This window comes from Thamnophis sirtalis, unplaced genomic scaffold (assembly GCF_051295495.1).
Source record: "Thamnophis sirtalis isolate CommonGarterSnake01/CBP01778 unplaced genomic scaffold, rThaSir2_p1.2 scaffold_6, whole genome shotgun sequence".
Lineage (NCBI taxonomy): Eukaryota > Metazoa > Chordata > Lepidosauria > Squamata > Natricidae > Thamnophis > Thamnophis sirtalis.
In genome coordinates, this window is record NW_028261386.1 from 67633843 (window position 1) to 67659873 (window position 26031).

General features: G+C 35.9%; 1 protein-coding gene across 1 annotated transcript in view; it reads right to left on the minus strand.

The window, feature by feature from the left end:
- RYR2 (ryanodine receptor 2) overlaps nucleotides 1-25955 on the minus strand; it is a 276429-nt gene extending 250474 nt beyond the window's left edge. Inside the window, exon 1 of the mRNA XM_087718053.1 lies at nucleotides 25863-25955. Coding sequence (XP_087574179.1) covers nucleotides 25863-25910 — 48 coding nt within the window. The 5' untranslated portion in view covers nucleotides 25911-25955. The remainder of the gene's footprint in view (nucleotides 1-25862) is intronic.
- Between the last annotated feature and the right edge of the window lie 76 nt (nucleotides 25956-26031).

Here is a 26031-nt window from a genome sequence, read left to right on the forward strand (position 1 = left end):
CACCTGGGTCACAGCCTCTGATTGTTTTTGCGTCTCTTTTTGGGCCTTGGCGAATTGTTTGTCTATGCCCTTTTCCCTCCTGAATTCTGCCCTCTGTGTGGCCTTTAACTAGCCCTTGGTTCTACCCCCTTTTTGGGGGGAGGGGACTTGCGCTTGCTGGTCAGGCAAAGGGTGGATGGCCCGTCAAGAGGGTCATCCGACGAAGGGGATGAGACCTCCCTGTCACCTCCTACCATCCTGGATGTCAGCTGCCTGTCTGGTAAACTGAGGGTTAAATCAATGGAGGTGACTATCCCAATTAAAGGGCACACCAGGGCCCGGGTTCTGGGTAAATGAGAGCAGGTGCTGGCCCTTTTAGACAGGCACACCTGGGCCTGTCTCTAGCCTGCAACAGGTAGGCTGCTGGCTCTGTGCCAAAAGCCTCAGTAGTGGTAAGCAAAGCTGGGCTGGCTACTTCCTGATCCCCAAGGGATGATTCTAGCCCTCCCTGGGTCTATAGATAAGCCTGGTGGCCTAGGGAGATCCTCTGGAAGGGCCCCTCTAGGGAACTGCAGCACTCAGTTAAATTCAGACTCCAAAATGGCAACCACCACTTTACCAATAGACAAAATGGCAGCCGCAGTCTTTTTGCGTCCAAAACAGTGCCCCAGAGGCCCCAAATGGCAAAAAGTACTGCCCCCCGGCTACCCTCACTCCAAGCCAGCTCCGGAGATACCAAAGTGCGAGACAAGCCTCCCCATGGCTACCACACTCCCTGGGGATTGCTGTAAGACTTGCCGGGGCATCTGAGGCCGCAGATGGCCTCCTATGATCGGCAGCCTCCGTACACTGCCGGAGCAGGCACTCCACGGTGCTGCTCCAAAAGGAAGCGAAGTTACCTTCTGAGGATCAAACGAAAGGGGGAACTAAAGGAACCTAGGAGGGAAGGAAAAAGAAGATAAGGGAAAGAGAAGGCTCAAAGGAACAATAAGGAAATATCACAATGTTCAAGGAGACATTGATAGCACATCTAATTCAAGTGGTAGTGAGTCATAAAAGCTGGGAAGTCAGCAGGAAGAGGCGGGACTTAAACTTTGCAGACTCAGTTCTATTGGATGGTACATGAGTATAACCCCCACATGGATGCCGACTCCACTGACTCAGGAGAATAGTCTTCAATGACTTTATTACTTGGATCACTACTGGTCGCTCTGATGTAGGTTTCCCTAAATTATGTTTACCATATGAATCTCTCAAGCAACAGCAGTCTGACTCAATAACTCTTTGTGGCTACTTGTCTGAACCTTCCTTTATAGAGGACTTTAGAAGGGTATCAAACATGTCAATTTCTTATAGAACATTGTATGAGTCACTTTAGATGAAAAGTTTGCATTGGATTTCCTAAAGGGTCACCATATTTCCATCTGGTAATCTGCATTGACATGAAAAATAAAATTGTCAAATAAGGACGAAGTGTCGTCGGACATTGTAAGGGAAGGACAAAATGTCTGAAATCAAACTGGAAATCATCAATACCCAGGCTCCCAGAGCCCATAAAATAGGATGCCAAAAAAGCAAATAAAATTCACTGCAAAATGCTGTTGTAAAACCCATAAGACAACCAATCTTCCAAGATATTCTCTCTTCAGGATATTCTCTCTTCAAATATTTTCAGCATATTTCAAACTCTAAATTATAAAGTCTCCTTTTGTTTCTAATTATTATATGGTAGTGAAGGTGTTTTTTTTACCAAAACAGGAAAAAACTAGAAAAGTTTTAATTTCTAACATATTTCAGCAAAGCAAATAAAAAGGCAACAGACAGAACAATCTATAACCACAAAACATGAAATACAGCAAAACACAATGCCTGAGGTCACCAACTAATTCACAAAAGACACTTGGCAAAGATGGAACCACAGCAAAATATTCTGCACTTGTTTGTAACAGCAATCTTTATTTTGCTGCTCTCACTACAGTGCCATAGAGAGTGGTTTTTTTTCATAATTTACAAATGAAATGGCACTGCAGCGCATAAGCCTTGCCACAATTTATTGCATTTGCAGAGCATATCTAAAGACAGTGTCATGGGTCAATCCCGTTCATATTTGCATTGCACTTTTGGAGAAGAGCTAGAAGGAGGAGACAAAACTTCAAGGCTACAAAGAGAGGCTTGCTCATTTTTTCAATTACTCAGCAAAGAGCCACACCTTTCAATTCTATTTTTCAATTATGATTGTGACAGCCAGGTTTTCTGTTTTGTTATTTTACTCTAATGTGCTTTTTCTTTACAGACAGCAACGGAAAGGTTAGCCAGGAGCTAACGTGGAGGTTTTTCCACATATGATAAATCAACATAGTTTTAGTTTCTGATAACTTCTGTGATTTTTCTCTTGAATATGTGGGAATTTAGTACTGAGATATGGGACATGTTTAGATATGGTCCAGCTTACCATAAAAAAACATGATTTCCTCCCCTTTTGGCTATTTCTGTCAGTAGCAATTAAGATATCAAGGATGGTCCTTCCACAACTTTTCCAATGTCATATGCAAACTGGGAACACTGACTTGCTATCTGTAGGAAGCTAGGTTGAAAGCTAAAACCAAATCATAATGCAGACTTATATAAAGAAATTCAAGAATTACAGCCCATCTATGGTATTTTTTAGAATTTTTCTAGACAATATGCAGAAAAGTGACTGTATATTTTAATACTGTGATTAGTTACAATGGGTCATATGAGATGGTGTAACTATTATGTTCCTTTCAAGAACTCTTCCAGATCATGGCACATTTTACCTATATAGTTATTACTCAGCTGCTGATTGAAAGCTAACACTCTCTTACAGTGACCAAAATAGGTTCTTCTGGCCCATCCTTACCCAGAATAGTGCAGGTTACTTTTGAAAGGATCGCCAATCAGCAATTTGAGGATACAATAAGGCAGAGAAATATCATCATTTCACCACTCTTAGTGCCACTTGAGCTCTTATCTGCGTCACAATTGCTCTTTTATCTTCTACAGTGTGGTATCCTGCTAGGTATATCCTGAATCTCAAGCTACTTAATTCCCTAAAGCACCTCAATAAAGCAAGGGTAATCAAAAGAGTCCATGGCTCTGGACATGTCACCATGGCTTCCTCTGTTTTCCAGCAAGTGGCTAAGAATTTGCAGAAATCCTCACCAGATTCCCCAATCTCCCTCTGAAAATCCTGAGGATCTGTTACACAACTCAGGAAGACCAACTGAACAGATCCTTTAGCCCTGCTGACAGCGATAGCACCAACAAGTTCAAACTCAAGCAGAAAGTGACCCAACAATGGCAAAGTTGGATGTTGATGTCCACCAATTTCAGTTCATATTGTATTTGGTCTAAAATGAAAATCAGGTACAGCATGAAGCCAACCTCAAGAACCAGATCCCTTATAATCTGTGATAAATTTATGGCTGTCATGCTGGCCATGAAATAGCTAAAGGCGAACTCCAAGGATGACACAGTACAACAGCAACAGTCCCTGTTTGTTCCTTGAATAAGGTGACCATATTTTCAAATTGGTAAAGAGGGACAACTTTGACCGGGGTGGGGTGGGGTATTAAAAATTTTATACGGAGCAACAAAAATTTTCATACAACGCAAAAATAGTATTGTAATATTTTTTATTTCAACATAACTACAATTTACAAATATAAATTGTAACTGTTGCCAAACATCAAAATTTTGATCACATGACCATGAGGATGCTGCAATGGTCGCTAAGTGTGAAAATGGTCGCTAAGTGTGAAAAATGGTCATCAGTCACTTTTTTCAATGCCATTGTAACTTTGGTTACTAAGCCCATTATACCACATTTCTTGCCACAGTTCTTAAGTGAATAACTGCAGCTGGTATTTTGTATTTTGGATAGAATCTTTTTTTAAATAGCCTAAGACAATTTAAAAAAAGAATCCACACAGAATTTAAAAAAATCCTATGCACAATAAATAAAATATTATTTTAAAATACATTAAAAAAATAAAAGAAAAAAACCCAGCTCACTTACCAGCAGGCACAAGTGAGAACTCCAAGTCAACCCAGAATGATGTAGATGTTAATACAAAGAACTGAGCAAATTGAAATTGTGAAATTAGTCAGGGAAATATTTTTCAAAGAAGCTTTGCCACCATTTTGGAGCAGATCTCCAACCTCCATGCCCCTCCCCTCTGGAAAATCCAGGAAGTAACACTCGCGATCTCTAGCCAAGTGTTTCCTGCAGCTCTATGGTACTTGGTCATTTTTTCTTATAAAAGTGAGTAAAAGGGGCTCGGAGGGGGGGTCCGTTTTGTTGCTTTAACGTTTTAATATCTTCAATGAAAGTACTGAGACAGAGAGAGAGAGGTTAGACAGGGTGTCTTTTGTCTTGCCCAGGTTAGGATTTATTAAGCAAATGCACTGGGCTTTCAACATGAAGCCAGAAAATCGGGACTTTTTTAAAACGGCCCGGGACACAGGACAAATTGTTATAAAGCGGGACCATCCCGCTGAAATTGGGACGTCTGGTCACCTTATCCTTGAATCAAACAGCTTCGCTATTTCTCCTACCAATTTTAAATACTTTTTTATTGTGATAATCAATGGAAAAAAGACACCTGTGACGAAACCTTTTTTATTTAAAGTTGAATTCTTACTGTTAGAAAAAAATATTTTAAAAACATTCCTTTGAATTTATAAATCTCTTACTTCATACTGGTACCTTCAGACTCAACAAAAGTACATTTAAATTATCCCATAAAAGTTATATCACTTTAAATATATATAAACTTTTGCAGAAAAGCTATTTTCCCAAACTTGTTTTAACAAGCCTGGAAAATTATAATAACTCTTTATTACAATACTGAATAAATCAAACACAAATGAAAATTGTGATTCTCTGAAAATTACATTTTTTCTTCCTGTAAACCACACCCAGACAAACAAGAGTTTAAGAAGTAAACAGAAAGTTTTTAAAGAAAGCCCGATATTTGTTAAATGTACATTACCCATCAACATACATCTTATATTGCAGGAGGGTGAAATTGAGAAATGTAGCATTTAAATTGCCTACATACCTGTCCTAAGAAAATGGGGAAATAATGGCTATGAAAACTATTGTAGCAGATAATTATGCCAAGCAGGACTCTTGAGTAATAGCATTAGTTATCCATATGACGCTGTATCTACTGGTATAGTGAATGAAAGGTCTTTGCTATGTGCCATTCTGAGTCATTCTTACACAGCCAGATTTTCATTTTGAGGGAATTTTAAGTTGCTAATTAAATAGCAGGGTTTCTCGTGGGCTGCCTTAGAGGAGGTCATATCCTGAAAGGCAGTTCTTCCCATTTCAATATTTAATGCATTGCTTTCTTCTTTCACTTTAGATCTTACCAGAACTTCAACCACTGCAATTGCCCAGAAAGACAGCCTACGCCCACACTGCCAGCAGTAATTCAGCTGGCAATATACTGCAGAGATCTACAGTTTACAGTTTACTAAAAAATGCAAGAAGAAGCTTTCACAACCAAAGAAAGAATTTTCCTGCAAGTTTTTAATCAGGTTCCAGCCTCACTATTCTTCATACCAATTTTAAATCCTTTTTTTTATTATGAGAACAAAATGGGGGGGGGGAAATACTCGTGACCAAACTGATTTCATCTAAAGCTGAATTCTTACTGTTGGCTGATTTTATTTCAAACCTATTAAGTATAGATAATAAAATCCAGAAGTGAGAAATTCCATCTAATTCACTTGTCTGTTACTGCAAAGCAAAAAAAACAACAGAAAAAGGAAAACCACAGCAGATTTGCTCAAATTAATGCACTGCAGCTGAATTCTGCCAATGGAAATCTTAAGTGATAATCAGAGGAATGCTCCCTGAAATAATATGACAAATATGTAAGCAGAATAAAATCCCATTCTTACCATGAATGTAATGGTTGACAGAAAAATAAAGCAAATAAAATATGAAACTCAGACATTTTGTAGAGGCAAATCCCATTTCCCAGCATAAACAACTTCATGTAAAGAAGAAGGTACAAAATATGATTCATTCAATTTTGGCGCAACTATTGTCTGTGGCAATCAATTACTTTCACTTGCAGTAATTGATATAAGAGAACTCTGGTGTGTTTTAATGCCCATGTCTCCTTTTTCAATGCCAGTACAATACAGTATAGTTGGGTTTCTTAAAGAGAAATTGTATCTTTTTGTTTATATGCCAAACTGTAGGTAACTATGCTCTTCAACAGCTTCTACTGTAGGGTGACCAGACGTCCCGCATTTGGCGGGACAGCCATGCTTTTTCATAAATTTTCCCGCGTCCCGCACGGTTCTTTAAAAAACACGTTTTTTTGGCGCTCGCAGCTCCCTCGCTCTCCCGCCCATCAGCTGCTAGCTCGCTGGGCTGGCTCATCGTTCCATTCTATCCTACAAATTTAAGCCAGCCCAGCCTGCCGCTCACTGATTGGATTGGCCTGGACTCCAGCCAATCAATGAGCTGGCTGGGATGGGAAATTTTCAGCACGCCACGTGCTGAAAATTTTCCATCCCAACCAGCTCACTGATTGGCTGGACTCCGCTTAGCTGAGCACGCCTGCACGAGTCTCCATTTCATTTCGTCTTTTGGGGTTGCAGCTGCGCTTACTCACTGGTGAGTAATCATGTTATGAATTGGTACGGGTGGGAATCGGGAGGCACTGGGGGGAGGAGACAGCCCTCCTCTCCTCCTTCTCCCCCTTTGCGGAGTTCATTTCACCTCCTCACGTCACAGCCAGCTCCTGTGCTGCGCTGCCACGGGTGGCAGAAGCTCTGGAACCGAGTGGAAGTTCTCTGCGCGAGTGAAACAGCCGTGTGAAAAATGGTCATCAGTCACTTTTTTCAATGCCATTGTATCTTCCTGATTATTAAAAGTGCAAATTCACTCAGTGTCAATCATGACTCCTGAGTCCATTTCAAAGTATTGAGTATAGAATTTTTTTAAATGATTTTGCTTCAATTTATTCTGTGTGAATAGTTTGAAATGGTGACAGTATAAATTATTGCTGGTGTAGTACTTAACAATGGTTTTTAAGAATTTCTTTTATTTATAGAATACCATTTTTATTATTTTGGGGGGATTTTTATTTTTAAATTGTTTATAAAATATGTTTACTACAAGAAATGTTCCTTTTTGCAAATGTTTTCTTTGTGATGCAATATGTTCAGACCAGGTTTATGTGTCTCAAAGTGGCTGCTATTCTATGGGCAGGCCAGGTTGGTGCAAGGCAGCTTTGCCAGATTTGGTGTGTTTCACCCTCATTGAATTTTATATCGTATAAAATCATTAATTTTAATTTTTTTTAGATTATTAACATAATGAGTAAGAAAAGAGGATGCAAATTCAACGATGATCTAAGAAGTGAATTTCCTTTTCTTAAAAAAACCAAAAGCGATCACATAGTAAGATGTGAGAAATGTAATGGTGAATTTTCTATTTCGCACGGTGAGAGGCATGATATTACAAAGCACTTGGAGATGCAGAGACATAAAAGATATGTAGATGCTGTTGCATCTTCCTCCAGAATGCAGGAATATTTTCGTAAACCAACGTATGCAGATGAAGAAAAGAAATTAGCATTAGCAGAAGGACTTATGTCTTTTCATGCTATTAATCACAATCATTCCTTCAGATCTATGGACTGTACATCACAAGTTGTCAAAAAGTTATTCAACAAAAAATTTACCTGTGCTAGAACAAAATCCGAGGCAATTGTGCGTAATGTGCTTTCCCCATATGCATTTTCAGAATTAAACAAAAATCTAGAGAAAATTAATTTTGTATCCATATACTCTGATGCATCTAATCATAAGGATATCAAATTATTTCCAACCCTTATTAGATTTTTTAATTCGGAAACTGGAATACAAATTAGAATGTTAGATTTTGTTTCTTTGCCTGGCGAAACTTTGGAAATAATTTTCAGTTCCGTTGTTAATATTTTGGAACAAAACAATTTAAAACACAAAATAATTGCATATTGTGGAGACAATACGAATGCAAATTTTGGAGGAAAAGCGAGAAGAGGTACAAATAATATTTTTTATAAATTAAACAAAAAGCTTAATCAAAACATTATTGGTATTGGTTGTGCAGCGCACATAATACATAATGCCATTCAAACAGCTGCTGACTTGTTGCCCATAGATGTGGAAAATATTATTCTTAAAATATATTCTTATTTTTATATATACACTGTGCGCGTTGAAATTCTTAAAGAATTTTGTGAAAATGCGGAAGTCGAATATCGCAAAATACTTGGATACAGTAAAATGCGCTGGTTAGCTCTTTTGCCAGCTGTCGAAAGAATTTTGCAAATATATGATCCTTTGAAGTCCTACTTTCTATCACAGGATAAATGTCCTAGAATTTTAGAAAAGTTTTTTGAAAAAGAATCTTCAAAAATTTGGCTAGAGTTTGTACACAATCAAGCAGCTCTTTTTCAAAATAGTATAAAACTTATTGAAGGTGACAAAATTTCGGTAATCGAAGAAGCAAATGAACTTAATAATTTAAAATTTCAGTGTCAAGAGCGGTTAGAAAATATTTTTATTCCCATAACTATCCATAATATTATAAGGCAGCTAGAAGAACAAGGTGCAATAAATCATGCAGACACCATGAATCATGTTAAAAACTTCTATAGTAACTGCGTAGATTATTTAGAAGAGTGGACGGTACATTATAATGATATTGAACATTTTAAATGGGTTGCATTAAAAAAAGAACTTGATTGGCATGATGTGCAAAAATCATTCGAGCATATTAATCAAAATTTCCCAAATAGTGATATTTCTGAAACTAATCTTTTTACTGAGGTATCATATTTAAAACAATATATGAATAAGGAAAAGGTTGAATCTTGGGCATCAGCAAAAATGACAATAGAGAACAAATGGCTAGAAATATTTCATCATTTTCAAACAAACCATATTTCATACAATAATGTATTAAAAATTGTGGAATACGCACTGTCCTTACCAGGAACTAATGCTGCAACTGAACGTGTTTTTTCTACGGTAAATCAAGTGTGGACATCAGAAAAATCACAATTAAGTGTTGAGACTTTGAAAGCCATTTTATGTGTCAAATATAATTTAACAAATTCGTGTGAAAAATTTCATGACCTTTTAAACAATGACAGCAATCTACTAAAAAAAATTCACTCAAGTGAGAAATATGCCAAAGAGTAAAATTATTCTGTACATAATTTTTGTCAATATATTTAATAAATATAAATGTAAATAAACGTATTATATTTGTACTGTACATAATTTTTGTCAATATATTTAATAAATATAAATGTAAATAAACATACAGTATTATATTTGTAAATTGTAGTTATGTTGAAATAAAAAAAATATTACAATACTATTTTTGTGATGTATGAAAATTTTTGTTGCTCCGTATAAAATTTTTAATCAAACCCCACCCCCACCCCCGGTCAAAGGTGTCCCTCTTTTCCAATCTGAAAATCTGGTCACCTTATTCTACTGTCCAGGAAAAGAACTGCATTATTCTGATAAACCTATTTGCAATTTTTGACATTAATCTGGTCTATTATTGGTAGTACTCTTGATGTGTCATTTTAAAAGCAAGATTGCAAAAATCTAAGGAAGATTATTCATATAAAACAATATCAATGTCAAAGTAACTGTTTCAATGTTAAACTGTTTCAATATAAATGTAACTGTTTCAATGTTCAAATTTTTAATATTAAATATCCAATACCTGAAACGAGCATCAAACATATGTTACTCGAGATAAGCTGCAGTTGGATTTTCCTTTATAAGTTGTATTATGTATTGTCACAATGTTTTCTTTCCCTGATGCAAAGAATCCAAAAATGTCCATTTTAAACTTTAAACTTTAAACTACCATAAATGTAAAAATAGAAGACAATATTAAATATTTTCTTTATTTTCTTTGAAAATATTCTGAAGAAAATAAAGTGGGAAAATCTGTGAAGAAGAAAGAGCATGCCCAGAATGGTGGAAGCATGCAGAACCTGTAAAAAAATGGAGACGAATTCTCATTCTCTCTCTATAGCATTTTCCAGGACATTCTTTTTTTAAAAGAATGAAGTTAGATTTACATAGAATTTGTTTAACTTTGGTGCCTCCCACAGGATTTTTGCTTCTTTCCTCATTCATTCATTCATGCCTAAGGTCAATTGCCTGGATGAGTCCTGCGGTTTTCTTGACAAGATTTTCAGAAGTGATTTGTCAGTGACTTCTTCCTAGGGCTGAGAGTGAACAACTTGCCCCAAGTCGCCCAGCTGTCTTCACACCTGAAGAAGGAATAGAATCCAGTCTTTCAGTTTCCAGCCTAGTGCTTTTAACCACTATACTACGGGTGTCAAACCTGCCGCGTCACGTTGTCATCACATGACATTTCGTGATGTTTTTCCCCTTTGCAGAGCTGCAGGGGGCATGGCAGGCACATGATGCATCTGGCCCGCAGGCTGGCAGTTTGACAACCCTACACTATACCAAACTGCCTCTCATCCTTGATGATTACTTATTACCAATTATTTCCCTTCAATACTTTCTGTCTTATACTGTATTTGATTATCACTCATATCATCTCTCTTATTAATTGGCAACACAACCTTGAGATTCAGCTAAATTAACTAACTTTTACATGAACATTATATGAATAAACAGACTGGTAACCATATAATTTCAATTTTTGTAGCATCTTCCCATTGGCCAAAAATGTTCAATTGTAATCTGTAAATACAAAGACAGGCAAATGTGATGTTTTGCTCTTCTAACAATCTCTACAAAAATTGCTGACATTCAACTACTGCATTATAATGCAGCAGACATTGCCTCTAGCAAAGACCAAAAAAAAGTTTGTTTTAATATAAACCTTAACTGTACAAAAGCTATACCAAACTGCAATTGCCATAACCTCATGTTGGAGAACAAAATTGGGACTGTGCAATCTTAACATGGCATATATACTTGGGGGGGGGGGGTTCAGATATTTCAAGAATATCTAGAGACCAATCTAGACATAAGCTTTCTATTTTAAAAAAATATCTGAATTAAAATATAAAGATTGTATTTCTAGCTCCCAAGTTTCTCTTACATTTTAAACATTCCATTATTGCTGCATGCATAATCATCACCCTGGTAAAAGAAAATACTAAAGCACAACATGGCTTCTTTTTTGTTTAGAATAATCCATGGATTTATTCAACAAAATAGTTTAAAAATGAAAGTTAGAATTAAGTGTGAACTTAGTTTATCTCATTTATTTGTCATTTATACTTCTATGTCCGTGTCAATATTACCTGTGAGTTCTTTCAAGTAGCATGAATTTATTAGCTTCAGGATTTATGTTCAAAGCTTATTTCTGCTTTCAAAACTCAGTTTCAGTTTCACCTCCAGTATAACCACAGATAGCTTCAGTCCATGCATCAGTCACAACACCAATCCAGTTTATTAACCAAACTTTTTAATAACTTTTAAATTTAACTACTGTTAGAAGCACGAAATGAGATCCTTCTTTTCTCTGTTAATTTCCAAGCCAAGAATTTAATATAATCACCAGATGTTTAGTGGAGGTCAAATAATGTATATTCCTCCAATCCAAAATTCTCAAGAGTTTTGCACCCTACTGACTCTGACAGAATTTTATTAGTTTCAAAAAATCTTTCATTCATTCTTTGCATTCATTCTAGCTATTAAAAAAGCAATGGAGATTATTATTATAGCTATAACTGTTCAGTCACATTAGATCAATAATAGGAGAAAGAGAGCTCCAGCTGTGTCTTGTAGCCTTCTGTGCATATTTTATTGCTGTAGCATGAAGCAGGCAGATTTATATAGAAATCAATTTTTGATTTCCACAAAATTCAAAACTTAGATGAAACAGTCTTCTGTCTGAAGTAAATTTTAATAAATACTGACAGAATACAATAATGTACAGTAGGATTTACAATTCTATATGAAGGCATCCAAGCTTTTGTTGCTGTCTTTTTATTATGAAATCTAATGGCTCTTTTCACAAGACATTAAAAAAGAATATTCACTGAACTGCTCTTCTCTTGTAGGTCAACTTTAAAACGGGAAAATTAACCAAGTCATACAGTGGATGAAGACAGTTTTGCAAGAGATGAGAGAATTTCAGAAGGAAAACTTGGTGATGTATTATCTAAACACAGTATAGATAATGCATCCATCAATATGAACCACTCAATTTAGCTGAATTAGAAGCCAGCATACTTTTCTGGAAATTTCAAATCTAGTACAATTATATTTTTTAAATTTAAGCCCTGGACTTGAAATGCATCTTCAAATCAGAAGTGTGCCATTTTCATCCAATAACTATATACTAGGGTTTTTAAATAGATACAATGATGGTTCTTTGCTCATATTATTTTGATAATCTGGGAATAATAATCCCATTTATCCCAAAACTTTTAGACATTTCCTTAAAACAGTAATTCTCAACCTTTTCTTACCATGGACATCCTTTAAATACCTTCTGTGGGCATGGACCATGACCACAGACCCCAAGATTTAAATCATAACATTTCTTCAAGCCTTCACGACCCCCCACCCCAGTTGAGAACCACTGCCCTAAACTTTTACATTTTTAACCAGAGATATTATGTTATTTCATTATGATAGTTCAATATTCTTTATGTATTATAATGGAGTTGCATATGGAAATGAAAGAAAATCACTAACTGAAATTCTATTACAGATTATTTTCAACAATTATGAGATATAGCAGTAAAACTGTCTATCTTTTTCTCCTATTTATTCTTTTAGAGTTTTATAGATTCTATTTCCTGAGATGCAATTCCTATCTTTTGTTACTTTTTCTCCTCTTTATCTCTTCTACTTAGTAATGGTATTACTCAAATTTAGTTCTTGGCCTTACACTTCTTCTCCCCATGTCAATATTATTCAGTATCTTAGTTTGAAGATCCTGTTCCCTGATTCTGCATCTAGTTTCCTACCCCTGTGTATCAACACATCTCTGGTGTCCCTTCTATTTCTACATGATCACAGAATTATATCATATGATATATATGTTGAGAGACTGGAAACAGTGCAGAGAAGAGCAGCAAGAATGATTAGGGGACTACAGGAAAAAATATGAAGAACGGCTATAGGAATTGTCTAGTCTAATAAAAAGAAGGACGGGGGGGGCATGCTAACACTATTTCAAAATTTGAGGGGCTCTTAAAAAGGGGGGGGGAGAAGCAGGTCAAACTATTTTCCAAAGCACCAAAAGGCAAGACAAGAAATAATGGATGGAAACTAACCAAGGAGAGATACAACCTAGAATTAAAGAGAAATTTCCTAATGAGGAGAGCAATCAACCAATGGAATAGCAGTGCTCCATCATTGGAGGATTTCAAAAAGAGACTAGACCACCATTTATCTGAAATGGTATAGGGCAGGCATGTCAAACTGACGGCCCACAGGCTAGATATGGCCCACGCAGGCCACACCCACCCCGGCTCTGTAAAGGCAAAAAAGATCCCGGTACATCACAATATGGCCTGGGATGCAATCGGGTTTGACACCCCTGGTATAGGGTTTCCTGCTTAAGCAGGGGGTTGGACTAGAAGACCTCCAGGTTTCCTTCCAACTCTATTACTCTATGTTCTATAAAATCTTTCAAAAGCAATCTCTTTAATTATTCTGGTTATTTTTGCCCCCATATTTGTTCCATATACTGGTGAGGTCAATTTCTCATCATCTTCCTCTTTACATAGTAACATTTAGTAACACTTTCGATTCAGCTTAACATTTTTGAGTCAGTTCAGTTCTGCACATAAATAACTTGTAATAGCATTTTCAATTCAGCTGGGTTTTGCAACACTAAAATATTTCAAAGTCTTATTTCTACATAGTACTTCAAATATTCAATTTTATCTTTAACTAGTGCTTACATTCTGCTTAAATATAACTTTCCTATGTTCTAATGTATGTCCCTTAAAATATAGTTTTCTAGTTAGTCTTGCTTCATGGGGTTTTTTCCCCTCCATTTCACAACAGAATACAGTTATTTACATAGGCTGTTTGTTGTATTTTTGCTGACAGGTTTCTCCCCTTGATCTTTTTCTCCTTACAGTTGATATTATTTTGCCTTCTGCATTGTCATGTTGTTGTTTTTTAAAGAACCTCCTCCTTAAAAAAAAGATTCTGAAAAGTGCTCTCTTCAATGTCAGGCATTAGTGAGAAAATGTTGCATTTGCTAGCAGTGGTGTCTAATACTTGGGAAGAGATGGGAGGGGGAATTCAAAAAGAAACAGTGAATGGAAACAAATAGAAACAGGAATTTAACAGAGAGAAATGTAAAGTTATGCGTTTAGGTAAGAAAAATAAAACAAACACATACAGTACAGAGAAAATCTGGCTTAAGAATAGCACTTCCAAGAAGGACTTGGGTGTTCTAGTGGATGTTGACAATGTCAACATCTCCCAACAATGTAATATATCTGCAAAGAAAACCAACATCTTGAAAAATATCAAGAACTATTTTTAAAAAAACATGATAGGTTGAGATACTACAGGTTGCACACTACAGGAAACCAGAAGGAACTACTGATAGTTCTCAACTTATGACCACAATTCAGCACTTCTAAGAAGACAGTTAAGTGAGTTTTGCCCTATATCTTGCCACAGTTGTCAAGTGAATGGCAGTAGTTGTTAAGTTAGTAACACAGTTGTTAGGTGAATCCCCATTACTTTGCAAAAAGTGATCACATGACCCCAGGATAGTGTAATTGTAATAAATACAGGCCAGTTGCCAAGTGTCAAAATTTTGATCACGTGACCCCCCAGGGATGCTGCAATGATCATAAGTGTGAAAAATGGCCATGTCACCTTTTCCAGTGCCACTGTAACTTTGAGCAGTCACAAAATGAATGGTTGTAGGTCAAGGAGAAAAAAGGTTTCCCAAAAAAACGTTCTATAGTAATGGTAAAAAAAAAAAAGTCTGCCCACCCAGCTTACAAAGGAGGAAAAACAGAAACAAAGACAGGAGTTGGAGAAAGATACATTGGAAGCAAAACAGCACAAATCTGTATGTCTCTGTCTGTAAAATGGATGTTTTGAATAATTCACTACTGCAGAGTATGTCTTTGATTCGGGGCAACAATATTAAAATAAGGGGAGACTAAGTGAATGATAGAAACCTGTATAGAAGAATCAGTCATTTAGCTAGGTGTATCTTATGTGGTTTGAAAATAGATAAGAAAAAAAATCTACTATAAAGACATTGTATATATTTTGGATCTCCTGGAGATAACTTCTTGTCTTTTAGCATCACCTGTGACATCACTTGTGACTCCACCCACAAATCTCTAAAAATTCCAAATAAGTTCACCCAATCAAAGAGACCATTACTCAGCCAAACAAATCAGTGGAAATTCTGAATGCTCTGAATGGAAATTCCTATCCAACACGAATGCACATTTTACTAAAAATGCCATTTCTATCTCCAAATCCATAGAGAAATTATCGTCAGCTAATAAAAGCCAATGTAAGGTGAAAAAATAATCCTAGGACCGTTTTCCACTCAAAATCATTGGAACACAATGTGAACAGTTGTAATATTATTTTTGAAGAAAAACAAGACAGAAACTGAGAACATACAGGATTTGAAAGAATTAATGCTTTAAAAATCTGGAGGAGGTAGGGAAGTTACAAAGGTAATTATCAAAGGAGTTGGTGAACTGGTATCACCTTCCCATTATGTAATAATCAGTAAATGGCCTACAAAACTGTGGGTCTGTGGCAGCTGAAAAAAATAACCATTATCTAAACTCAGGGAGTATTAATTAACCTAGATGTACCCATGAAATATTATATTATTATTTCATGTACCCATGAAATAATTAGCAGCATCCTCACAACCTTACATCGAAATGATAAACACACTGTTGTGACTTAAGCTCTGCTCCTATGGGGAACGTGCGTGTGATGCTTTGACACATGTAGAAAAGATGTGAAATTTGCGTTATGATCCTATTTTTATCAGGCTGAACCTCTTTACATCCTTTGGCAGACACTACTGGATAAAATATTATTGCTTCAAGTCATTGTTTCAAAGACGGTCTCTGTCAACTCTGAATATTTTTTCATAACCACAACAGAATGCTTCACTTATGATCCTACTGGAAATAGTGCATACACAAATAGCCTTTGAAGGAAGTAGGCAAAATTTTCCAAGGTCATATTTATTTAAATGCAACTACTTATATCTAACTAATCAGAAATACTTTATCAAATGCTTTCTTAAGATCAATTATGTCCAAATCATTCTCACAATCGACTAAGGAAGGTGCCTGAATAAAACATAACCTCTGCCAAGATTATTCTTAACACATTCATACCAGTTTCTAATAATAACTACATTCTTCTCAATATTTATGAATGGCTTTAGGATCTTCCTAATTACAGATGTCAGATTTACTGATCTATAACTGCTCGTGGCCTGTTTTTTTCTGTTTTGAGGAGATAACCATTTACCCTTCTCTAGTCATTTGATAATTTGACAACTCAGAAAGTTCAGAATGCCCAAGGAGCTGCTGATACAGTTCTACAGAGGAATTATTGAGTCCGTCATTTGTATAAACCAGACATTTGTACTATCTAGTTTGGTACAGCATCCATAAAGGACAAGTGTAGACTTCAACAGATAGTTAGATCTGCAGAAAGAACTATTGCAACCAGCCTACCTTCCACTGAAGACCTGCATACTGCACAGGTCAAAGGGTTGAGAAAATATTTATAGACCCTTCACATCCTGGACATAAACTGTTTCAACTCCTCCCCACGGGACACCACTACAGAGCATTCCATGCCAAAATAACTAGAGTTTTTTTCCTCGTGCCATCACTCTGCTGAACACTTCATTTCCAGAGTTTTGTCTTATATTACCATGTTACCATTGCTTTATCCTTTGTTTTATATGTACCCTGAGAGCTTATGCACCAGAGACAAATTCCTTGTGTGTTTAATCACACTTGGATAATAAAGTATTCTGCTCTGCTGTGCCCTGCCCTGCCCTACCCAACCCTACTCCATCATTTGTCAAAGTAAACGAATAGAATCTTACCATCAACAAATACATCATTGTCCTAGGATGCACCGAAGGTAAATAATTTGCCCTAGAAACTTCAGATTATTCAAAATCAGTAAGGCTTTCCCTTTGATTCAATCAAAGGTTCTATCTCTTTATCAGCTTATTATTGTTATTTATACTGTATAGCCACCCAAAATGCGTTTTCTCTGTTTTCTGTTACTTTTACATCTTCACTGAGCAATTCACATATTATCTTTTCTTATTTAAAATTTATCTGATAAATCCCCTTTTCTTGTCCATTGTCAATCTTAGATCATTCCAGGCTTTAGATTTTTTGACACTATTTCCACAAATCTGGACTACTAAGTATTCTTTGTTAGTTGTCACTTACTCTTTCAGTCTACGTATATAAACTTCAGAATTTTAGTAAGCTTCTTGTGTAGCCAGAGTAGGTTATTTTGTTATAATCCTTTTTTCTCTCATTGAGTTTACTTACAATTAATGCATTTATAAACTTTTTAGGAACAATCACCTATCTTGGACGCCTTTACCAATTTTTTTTCTATCACAGAATCCTATTACTTATTGTTCTTTTATCAAAATTCATTTTTCTGAAGTTCAGAATATGGAAATTTCATTTGGCTGTACTCAACTTTAATTTCCCTTAAAATGTAGAATTGCAGCATCACATGGTTACTTTCTTTCCACCTTTTCTAATTCCTGCTGTACCTTTCTACATTTTCGCAAGAAAAAAATTCAGCAAAATTGGGAAGGACTGTGCTTCAATTATCTGAAAGTTTTATATTTGGTAGACTTCATCTCCCAACAGACATCAAAATCATTAAAAATTCCCATCCCATTTCAAACAAAGTTGTTTGAAAGCTTTGTTTATTTTGGAGAGGTTCAATCATATTTTGTCTTTACTAAGTGCTAGTGATAGACATCAATAACAATACTGCTTTTTTCCTTGTTTCATTTACTTCAGTCTGAATGCTCTCAAGCATATCAGTAAGTTCATTCCCTTGAATTTCTTTGTAAGTGAAATACACATAAAATTTTAATATACAGCACTGTGCAACTTCAATTCAGTTGATTTTGTTCTTTTCGAACAAGTTGCTTTGCTGTATTTCAAACTGATATACCAGCATAATCATATTTCATATTTCTTATCTTGTTTCAGTCCCATATTGTGAATGAACAACGAAAGCTATTAATCTTATAAATGGATAATTTTCCACTGAGTGGTTTAATAGAACTTAATATACTTAATATGTTTCTTATTCCAATAGGACTCCAATCCCACAAGATGATGCTTAGCGTTGCTGTACCAGCCTTGCCTATTAGATCACAAATGGGAATTGGGGGCTAAGGATGCCTGGATTAGAGAAAATGCAGACACCTTATTGGTCAGACATATATTTTTCACTGGACATGAATTACTGACCCTAAATGGATAAGACACCTCATAAACTGGCAGATCCTCTGACACACATCCCTATTACTTGAAGCAATCAATCACTAGCTACAACATTCCTCTTTAGCTTTTTGTATGTAGAAACTGTACACATTCTACTCTTCCGCCACTCCATTGTATTCATGCTTGTCTCCTGGTCTTCCTTACGAGACTTAAAGTTGCTTCTGCCTGAGAATCCAAATTCTGTTTTTCAATTCTTGTACTGAAAAAAAATCTTCTAAATCTCTTGTTTCTAATTGTAACTACCATCACTTGGCTTACTCCTCTATTGGTTAACTTCCGTATAGCAAGCTGTTTTCAAACTGGATCTTTGTTTAGTACAAGGATAGCAACCTATTCTTCACTTATACTTTTCCTTACAGCAGTGAGTTTGCATTTTGTTGCATATATAGATTTCATTCTTTTTAGGCATTAACATCTCCCTTTAAACTCTTCTGCCAAATTCCACTGCCAAAGATCTTGTAGAGCATTCCATTTCCTTACTTGATGAAATTGTTCCCTAGAATTGGTTGCCTTTCATTTCTTCTATTGTCACTTTGGCAGCTTCTGTTTGTTCAGCTGGATACAATCTCTCTATAATTCACAATAGTAAATCAGCAAATCTGAATGCACTGTTGCATCACAAGTCTCTTGTTTTTATTGATTCCTCCTGTTGGAAGTCCACCATCAACATCCTACTAGCTGTCTGTTTGCTTACTCAATGAACTCACTTCCTGAAAATTTATTTTTGGGCGTTTCGACTTATGTAACTATACTATACATTTCTACATTATAAAGGTCACCAGGATAAAATGGAAATTTTGCTAGTGTAGAAATAACCAGGTTGAGATAGACTGGTTTATAGCATTATTGTACATGTTTATTTAAACAGCATTTCACTCATACTTTAAAAAAATATAACCAGAATTTTATCCTGATGCTTATTAAAAAACCGATTAAAATGTTTTTAGTACTATGTTATGATAGGCTTACTGGTTTTCTAAATCTTCGAAAGAAAAAATAGGCAACCATCAAGGGCATTTTGTAAGATTTTGGTATTGCTTTATTGTTGTCAGAAAGACTAGGATGTCTATGACAATGTACAGAAGCACTGGGAAACAAGTGAGATTACAAATTATTAAATTGTGTAGACATCCAGTTAATCTGAATGCATGGTAATTCCACACTACAGTATGAAAACAATCAGGTGTGCTGACTGACAAAAAAACCTCTATTGAACACAATGGAATTCAGATATAAATATTTTTACAGATAACAACATAGAAATGCATACAACAGTACAAATCCAAGTATCATCAAGTGCTTAGCCTGCCTGGAGTTCATTTTCCTTTAAAGTTTTATGATCATAAATTATAAAGTAGTTCCTGATCAAACAATAGCCTTTTAAAAACATATTAAATGTTAAACATGTTAGCAAAGCAGTGACTGTTACAAGTATATTTGACTGAAACATTAAACAACACTTTGATGAAAGATCATTAATGACTTTAAAGATATCAGGTTGCGCCTATAAACAAATACTTTTTCTAGAAAGGGTCAAATGGTATACTTAAACTGGTTTTTGCATCTTCATTCCTCCATTTAATTATTATCTTCAGTATTATCATCATTTTGGCTAGAATAATATTTAAAATTCTAATTGTTGTCCTCATTGGTGGCTCATATGTTCCATTCAACATAAATGAATCTGAAATTGCAGAGAAAATCTCAGAAATCTTAGTCTACTGTGGACCTCACCCCATTCCTAAGAGGTCCATAAAGGGGGCGTACATAAGTGCACCAGCGTGCCTACCGTCCCTGCCCTATTATTCCCATTTATTTGTATTCAATTTTTTTCATTCATGTCCATGTTTATATTTATACCTGCTATCTTGTACTTGTTTGACAAATACAAATACAAGTTGAAAAGGGGAAAAAACATGGAACTCTGAAAGCTATATAAAGTAATGTAGATGATTCTCTTGTCCAAGGTTGACTCAGCCTTCCATCCTTTCGCGGTGGGTAAAATGAGGACCCAGATTGTGGGGGCAATATGCTGACTCTGTAAACCGCTTAGAGAGGGCTGAAAGCCCTATGAAGCGGTATATAAGTCTAACTGCTATTGCTATTGTTATTGTCCTTAAGATTCTAGTATGAGTGAGCAAATTTGAATGACTATGAATGCACTTTTTATCATTATATTTTGGGGCATTTGAGGATCACAGTGATAAAACAGTGATGCAATGAAATCCTAAGTGGGATGGGTGTATCCAGTATAGGAATCTGAAACAAGCCACAGTGATGTCACATGCTCCAAGACATCATCACAGATCTGGTCTCAATTATACACATTCCCTGTGGGATATCAGTTCCATTTAAAAGGACTTGAGACTACAACTCCTCCATCCTACTAACTACCACAGGTATTTGGAAAACATCCCAATGCCTACATTTGATTCATGAATGTCCTGCACAAAAGACCAAATTAAACCACTGAAATTGTTGTTGTTGTTAGTTTCTGCTGCATTTGTTTTGGTTAAGTAGGAAACATCAACGGATCAATTCTCCGAAGTTTTTTTTTTTTTTAAGCAAGAAAATTCATTCAAAATGCAACAAAACAACTGGGATTGTCTTTTCCACAGAAAAAAGGTAAAATGCAATTTAAGAAGTATGCACAAATCACTTTATCCGGGACTGACGCACTAGGCCATTCTAGATACACTACATGGATAATCTCTTCAGCAGTGTCACTGTAAAGGCTGCACTATATTAGCAGCTTGACAGTCTTTTTCAAAGATCTATGTAGGATTTTTCAGAAGGATGCACTTACAAAACACATATCACTATAGCTTTTCTCACAAAATACAATATAGGCAGCTCTGTATCCATAGTGAATTTCACTCTTATAGCCTTAGTGTACCCTTAGAAATCTAAATTATAAATAAATAAACTTCAAAGTTCATATCAACAGTGACAATTTATCAATTCATTTTAGAAAATAAAATAAAAAATTCTGAAAAATTACTAATTATGTTAAAATTACTTCATGTTATACATTGTAAAGCATGTACGCTGTTTATTTTATTAATAGAGAAGGACAATTATTTAAATAAGCTTCATTCTGATATTATGATTTATTTTATAACAATAAATATATAGTTGTTGCAAAGGCACTAGCAGTACAATTTTTCTGCATCACTCCCTCAATCCTCAGAAAAAGCACAGATATTCAAATAAAAATATAAATTTTGAATTATAAGCAATCCTAACTAGATTACACAAGTTTCCAATTTACACAAAGGATGGTATACTCATTTTTTCCGGAAACTTATTCTAGAGAACTCTTCAATCTTCTGGATCCAATTATATAAGTGCAAAGTTCAAGAAAGATGTGAGTTAGATACAAGCACTCTGTTCTACTGGCAACACAACATGGGTAAGCATTATAGATTCAATAATATTCTTAACTAATGCGCAGAAATTTGCAAATTTGTCAATTTTAGGGCTTTTTCCATTTTTAATTCTTACAAATATCTCAAAATTCATTTCACTTAAATATTAAAAGTTTGTGTAACTTGTATTTTTATGCACATTATTGCAGGGTTACTTAAAGTTTTGAAAACATTTTCTCTAATGTAATTCTTAAAGATTCTGATATTTCACTATTATATGAAAATACTTAAATAACTTCAAATTTTAAAAATTTGGCTTATATACAGGTTTAAAATTACAAAATTGGACAAATGTGAACTACACTAATTTCTTCCCCTACTGAATTTAAAATGTGTAAGTTTTAAGCAACCAATTTGGTATGGCTATACAGTATTAAACAAAATAATGTTTTAAATATTCTAAAGCAGGTCAAGAAAGAAACATAATAATCCAACTATTTAGTTATAGAAAAGTCACAAACATTGCATTTAATTTTGTAGTAGATACCCACTTTCTTTAAGTTAATACGACATTTTAAATAAACTATATAAATTTTAAATAATGAATATTCATGCAACTACTTAGAAATCAGACCAATGATGATATTATGGTAAAATAACCTGAGTCATAGATCTGCACGTTGACTATATAGAGTTCACCATATGCATTTAAAAAAAAGAGATGACAAAAAAACCTGGGAGAAATCAGAGGCTGAAACACTTCTCTATAACACAAAATTAGTATACTATATACATGGAATAGAATTTACAAATACTGAATAAGTACTTTTCAATATTCTTTAATGTACATAAAGTATACAAAAATATACAAAACTAATTTTAAGACTTTTATCTATTTTACTATCCATCTGGTTTAGATGAAAAAAATAGATGGGGGGGCAGGTAAACATATAACACTTCAAAATTACTTTCTGCTTAGATATTCAATTGCATGTATATGTAATAGTGAGAACATTCTAGAATAAAATTCTTGCTCAATAATTAAAAGTGACTATCGCTCTTTTATGAGCAACAAACATTTTGTATTTTGAAATTCATATTCACTTAAGTGACATAAAAGATTTTTAACCAGAATAGGGTTATGGCTTAAAAATAAAAATGGCTAACTTATTCAAGGCCAAAGCTAAACTAAAATTGAAAACCAGATGAATAACCAAAGCTCCTAAAATTAAATCATGGATTTGGAATTTAAGAAATATACAAAAGGAAATACAAACAAATCATATTCTATTGCAGTATTGTCCACATGCTGATTTAAACTATTATATTATAATAATACTATATAAGCATTATTTTCCTGATATATTTCAAAGAATGAATGGGAGACAGAAATAAACTGCAAGGTTAAAGAAAGGAAATAAACCAACAGCTCTTCCATTACGTTTTGGAATTTACTTTTTATACAGGTTATATCAAAATCTTCCCACCGTTTACAATTTGTCCTCTTCAAGGTCATTAATGTTTCCAATAAAAACAGTCTGAGGATTTTAAAAAGATAATCTCTGGCTAGGATTTCCAAACCTTTATTTCTAGCAAAATATGCATAATCTGAAGAGTAGTTTACGTAACATGTTTTTACTCTCAAGTGCTATCGCGTTGAACATTGCTTTTATGTGCTCAAGTCATTAGCTGTGACTTGCACATGACTACCTTATTCCCCGACAACAATTCAAATATTATAACTCTATCTCAGGAATATTCTACTTAAATTTTTGCATGAAGTTTCCAGAACATTTAGGCAAATCAAAGTACCGTAGTAGGAGACATAACTCGTCCTACATTTTTTCCATGGGTTCAGCAAATTTCTCAGGAAGAGTCATATTTAGCTTGAGAAAAGTTTTTAGTCTGATATTCATTCTCTTAACATTATAAAATAACTGTAGGAGCACTTATGATAAATAGTCTCATGACCAAGCTAGTTTTATTAATATCTCGTTACTGCAATATATTTAGAAAATCCAAACACCAATAAGACAGCTTTGAGGATGTGGGGGAGAGGGTCTACTTTTTCGTAGTTCCTCACACCCACTTGTTATGATCAGATCTTATTACATAAGAATGCAATATTATTACACAAGGTGCTTCCAGTTGGGAATTGAATAGAATAACCGCGCTACTTCATGCAGGCATTTTTATATATTATCCATATTGCTTCTTCTTCCACTTGTAAATTGTTCATTTTCTCACTATTTTATTGTGGTTATTTCACCACTCATACAAAAATAACAAAAAAAACTTTTCAAGGACAAAAGGGTGAAATAGCTGAATCTATTCATACTATTATACTAGGGCATCTCCTTCTAAAAGCAACCCAAACTTCCAATGTCTCTAAATATCAAGTATAGCAATCATACATTCCCAAACATATAAATATATTTGCATATCTTCTAAAGCATCCATTTCTACAAATGTGTTAAGTTTCCAGACATCAAAAAATCAACTGTGACTTTTTTTTATCAAAACAGGTATTATTTAAAGGCATATTCCACAAAAGCAGTAACTGCAGTCCTAATATAGGACTACATTTATGGTTTATTCATTTCAAATGCTTTCAGTTGAAGAATCCAAATTGCTAACAATATATAACTAAAAGTCATATACAAGATCTGAAAGGCTCCTCTTTACCCCTTCTATTATTTGCTTTTGTCAGAAGATGAGGTATTGTTGCAGCTTTTGGCTCTGTATTGCTGCTTGGTAAAATATCTGCAGTACATAGAACAATTTGGTGGGGGGGGGGTTAAGAAGGAGAAGACGATCCAAGGAAATATATTCAGTTGGAGTCCACATATTAAGTGATCTGCTCTTGGACAGCTGCCATACATTTTCACAGGTTTGTTTTACCAGTAAAGCACTTAGGAGTGAGAAGGAAAAAAGACCAGACACATGCAGGGGGCTTTCAAAATAACAGCTCCTTGCCCTACCATCGTGCACGCTATTTTCTCTCTCTTTTTAATGCCTCCCCTCCCATGGAAGAAAATTAAACTAGACGTCGTTGAAATCCCTGATAAAATCCCATACGCGAGGCAGGACGACTGCAAAATAAATGACTGACTAATTCGACCACTGGAAGCGTCCCAAGAAGTGACCCAGACCTCAGCGCGAGAAGGGAAAACCCGGGACGCGGTCGGTTCGCCCCGTGCAGCGCCCTGCTAAAAGTCCCATCCCGCTAACACACACCCCGCGCCCCACTTGAGAGCGGGGCGCCGTCCAAGCCAAAACCTCGGATGTTAAGGGCTTTTCCACGCGGTCCAGGTTTCTCAACGGGAGACCAAGAGCGAGTCCCTACTGTTCTTTCTCCAGAGAGATAGAGATAATATCTATTTCAGAAGCCCGTGTAAAGGGGAGGGGGGCCGCCCCAAAGCATCACCCCAGGGAATGTTACTCTACGGGGGTCCTTACACCTGACAGTCAACAGTTTCGTTTCTGAATATTGTAGTCATCCGCCACTGGTCACTCTTTAAGAACAGGTGACGGCAGGGGCCATAAAACTCCTCGCCAGGTTTCCACTCCAGACCCCTCCCACAATATTGTAGAGACAGCCGGGGAAGAGGGAGAGGGAGGTTGGCAGTTCCTCAGACCATCCCCGCCTCGCCGCCTCTCCAGGAATTCCAGAGCTGAGCCGGAGAATTTGCCTTCATTCATCAACTCTCTTTAATGCAGCACTCCCCGAGATCCCCCGCTGGTCTCACTTCCCTACCCCCCCCAACCGCGTACCCCCACCCCAACCTCAGCGCCGAGCTTCCCCGATTAGCAACGGGTTGTCGCGCGAGCCATCTGCTCCTCGCCTCGGACCCTTCCGTCCCAACCTATGAACAATGCGCGAAGGGGACGCGGAGCCGCCAAAAGGAAAGAGAAGCGCTTAAGTGCTTACAGTTCGCAGGAACTGTATCTCGTCTTCCCCTTCGCCCACTTCAGCCATGGCGATCTCCCGCTCTCCTTCTTTTCGCCTCCCGGGCGCTGCTGCTGCTGCCTCCGGAGCCCGGGCTGGCAGGTGGTGTGGAACTGCAAGAGGAGGCACCCTGCGGGACGGAAGCAGGAGG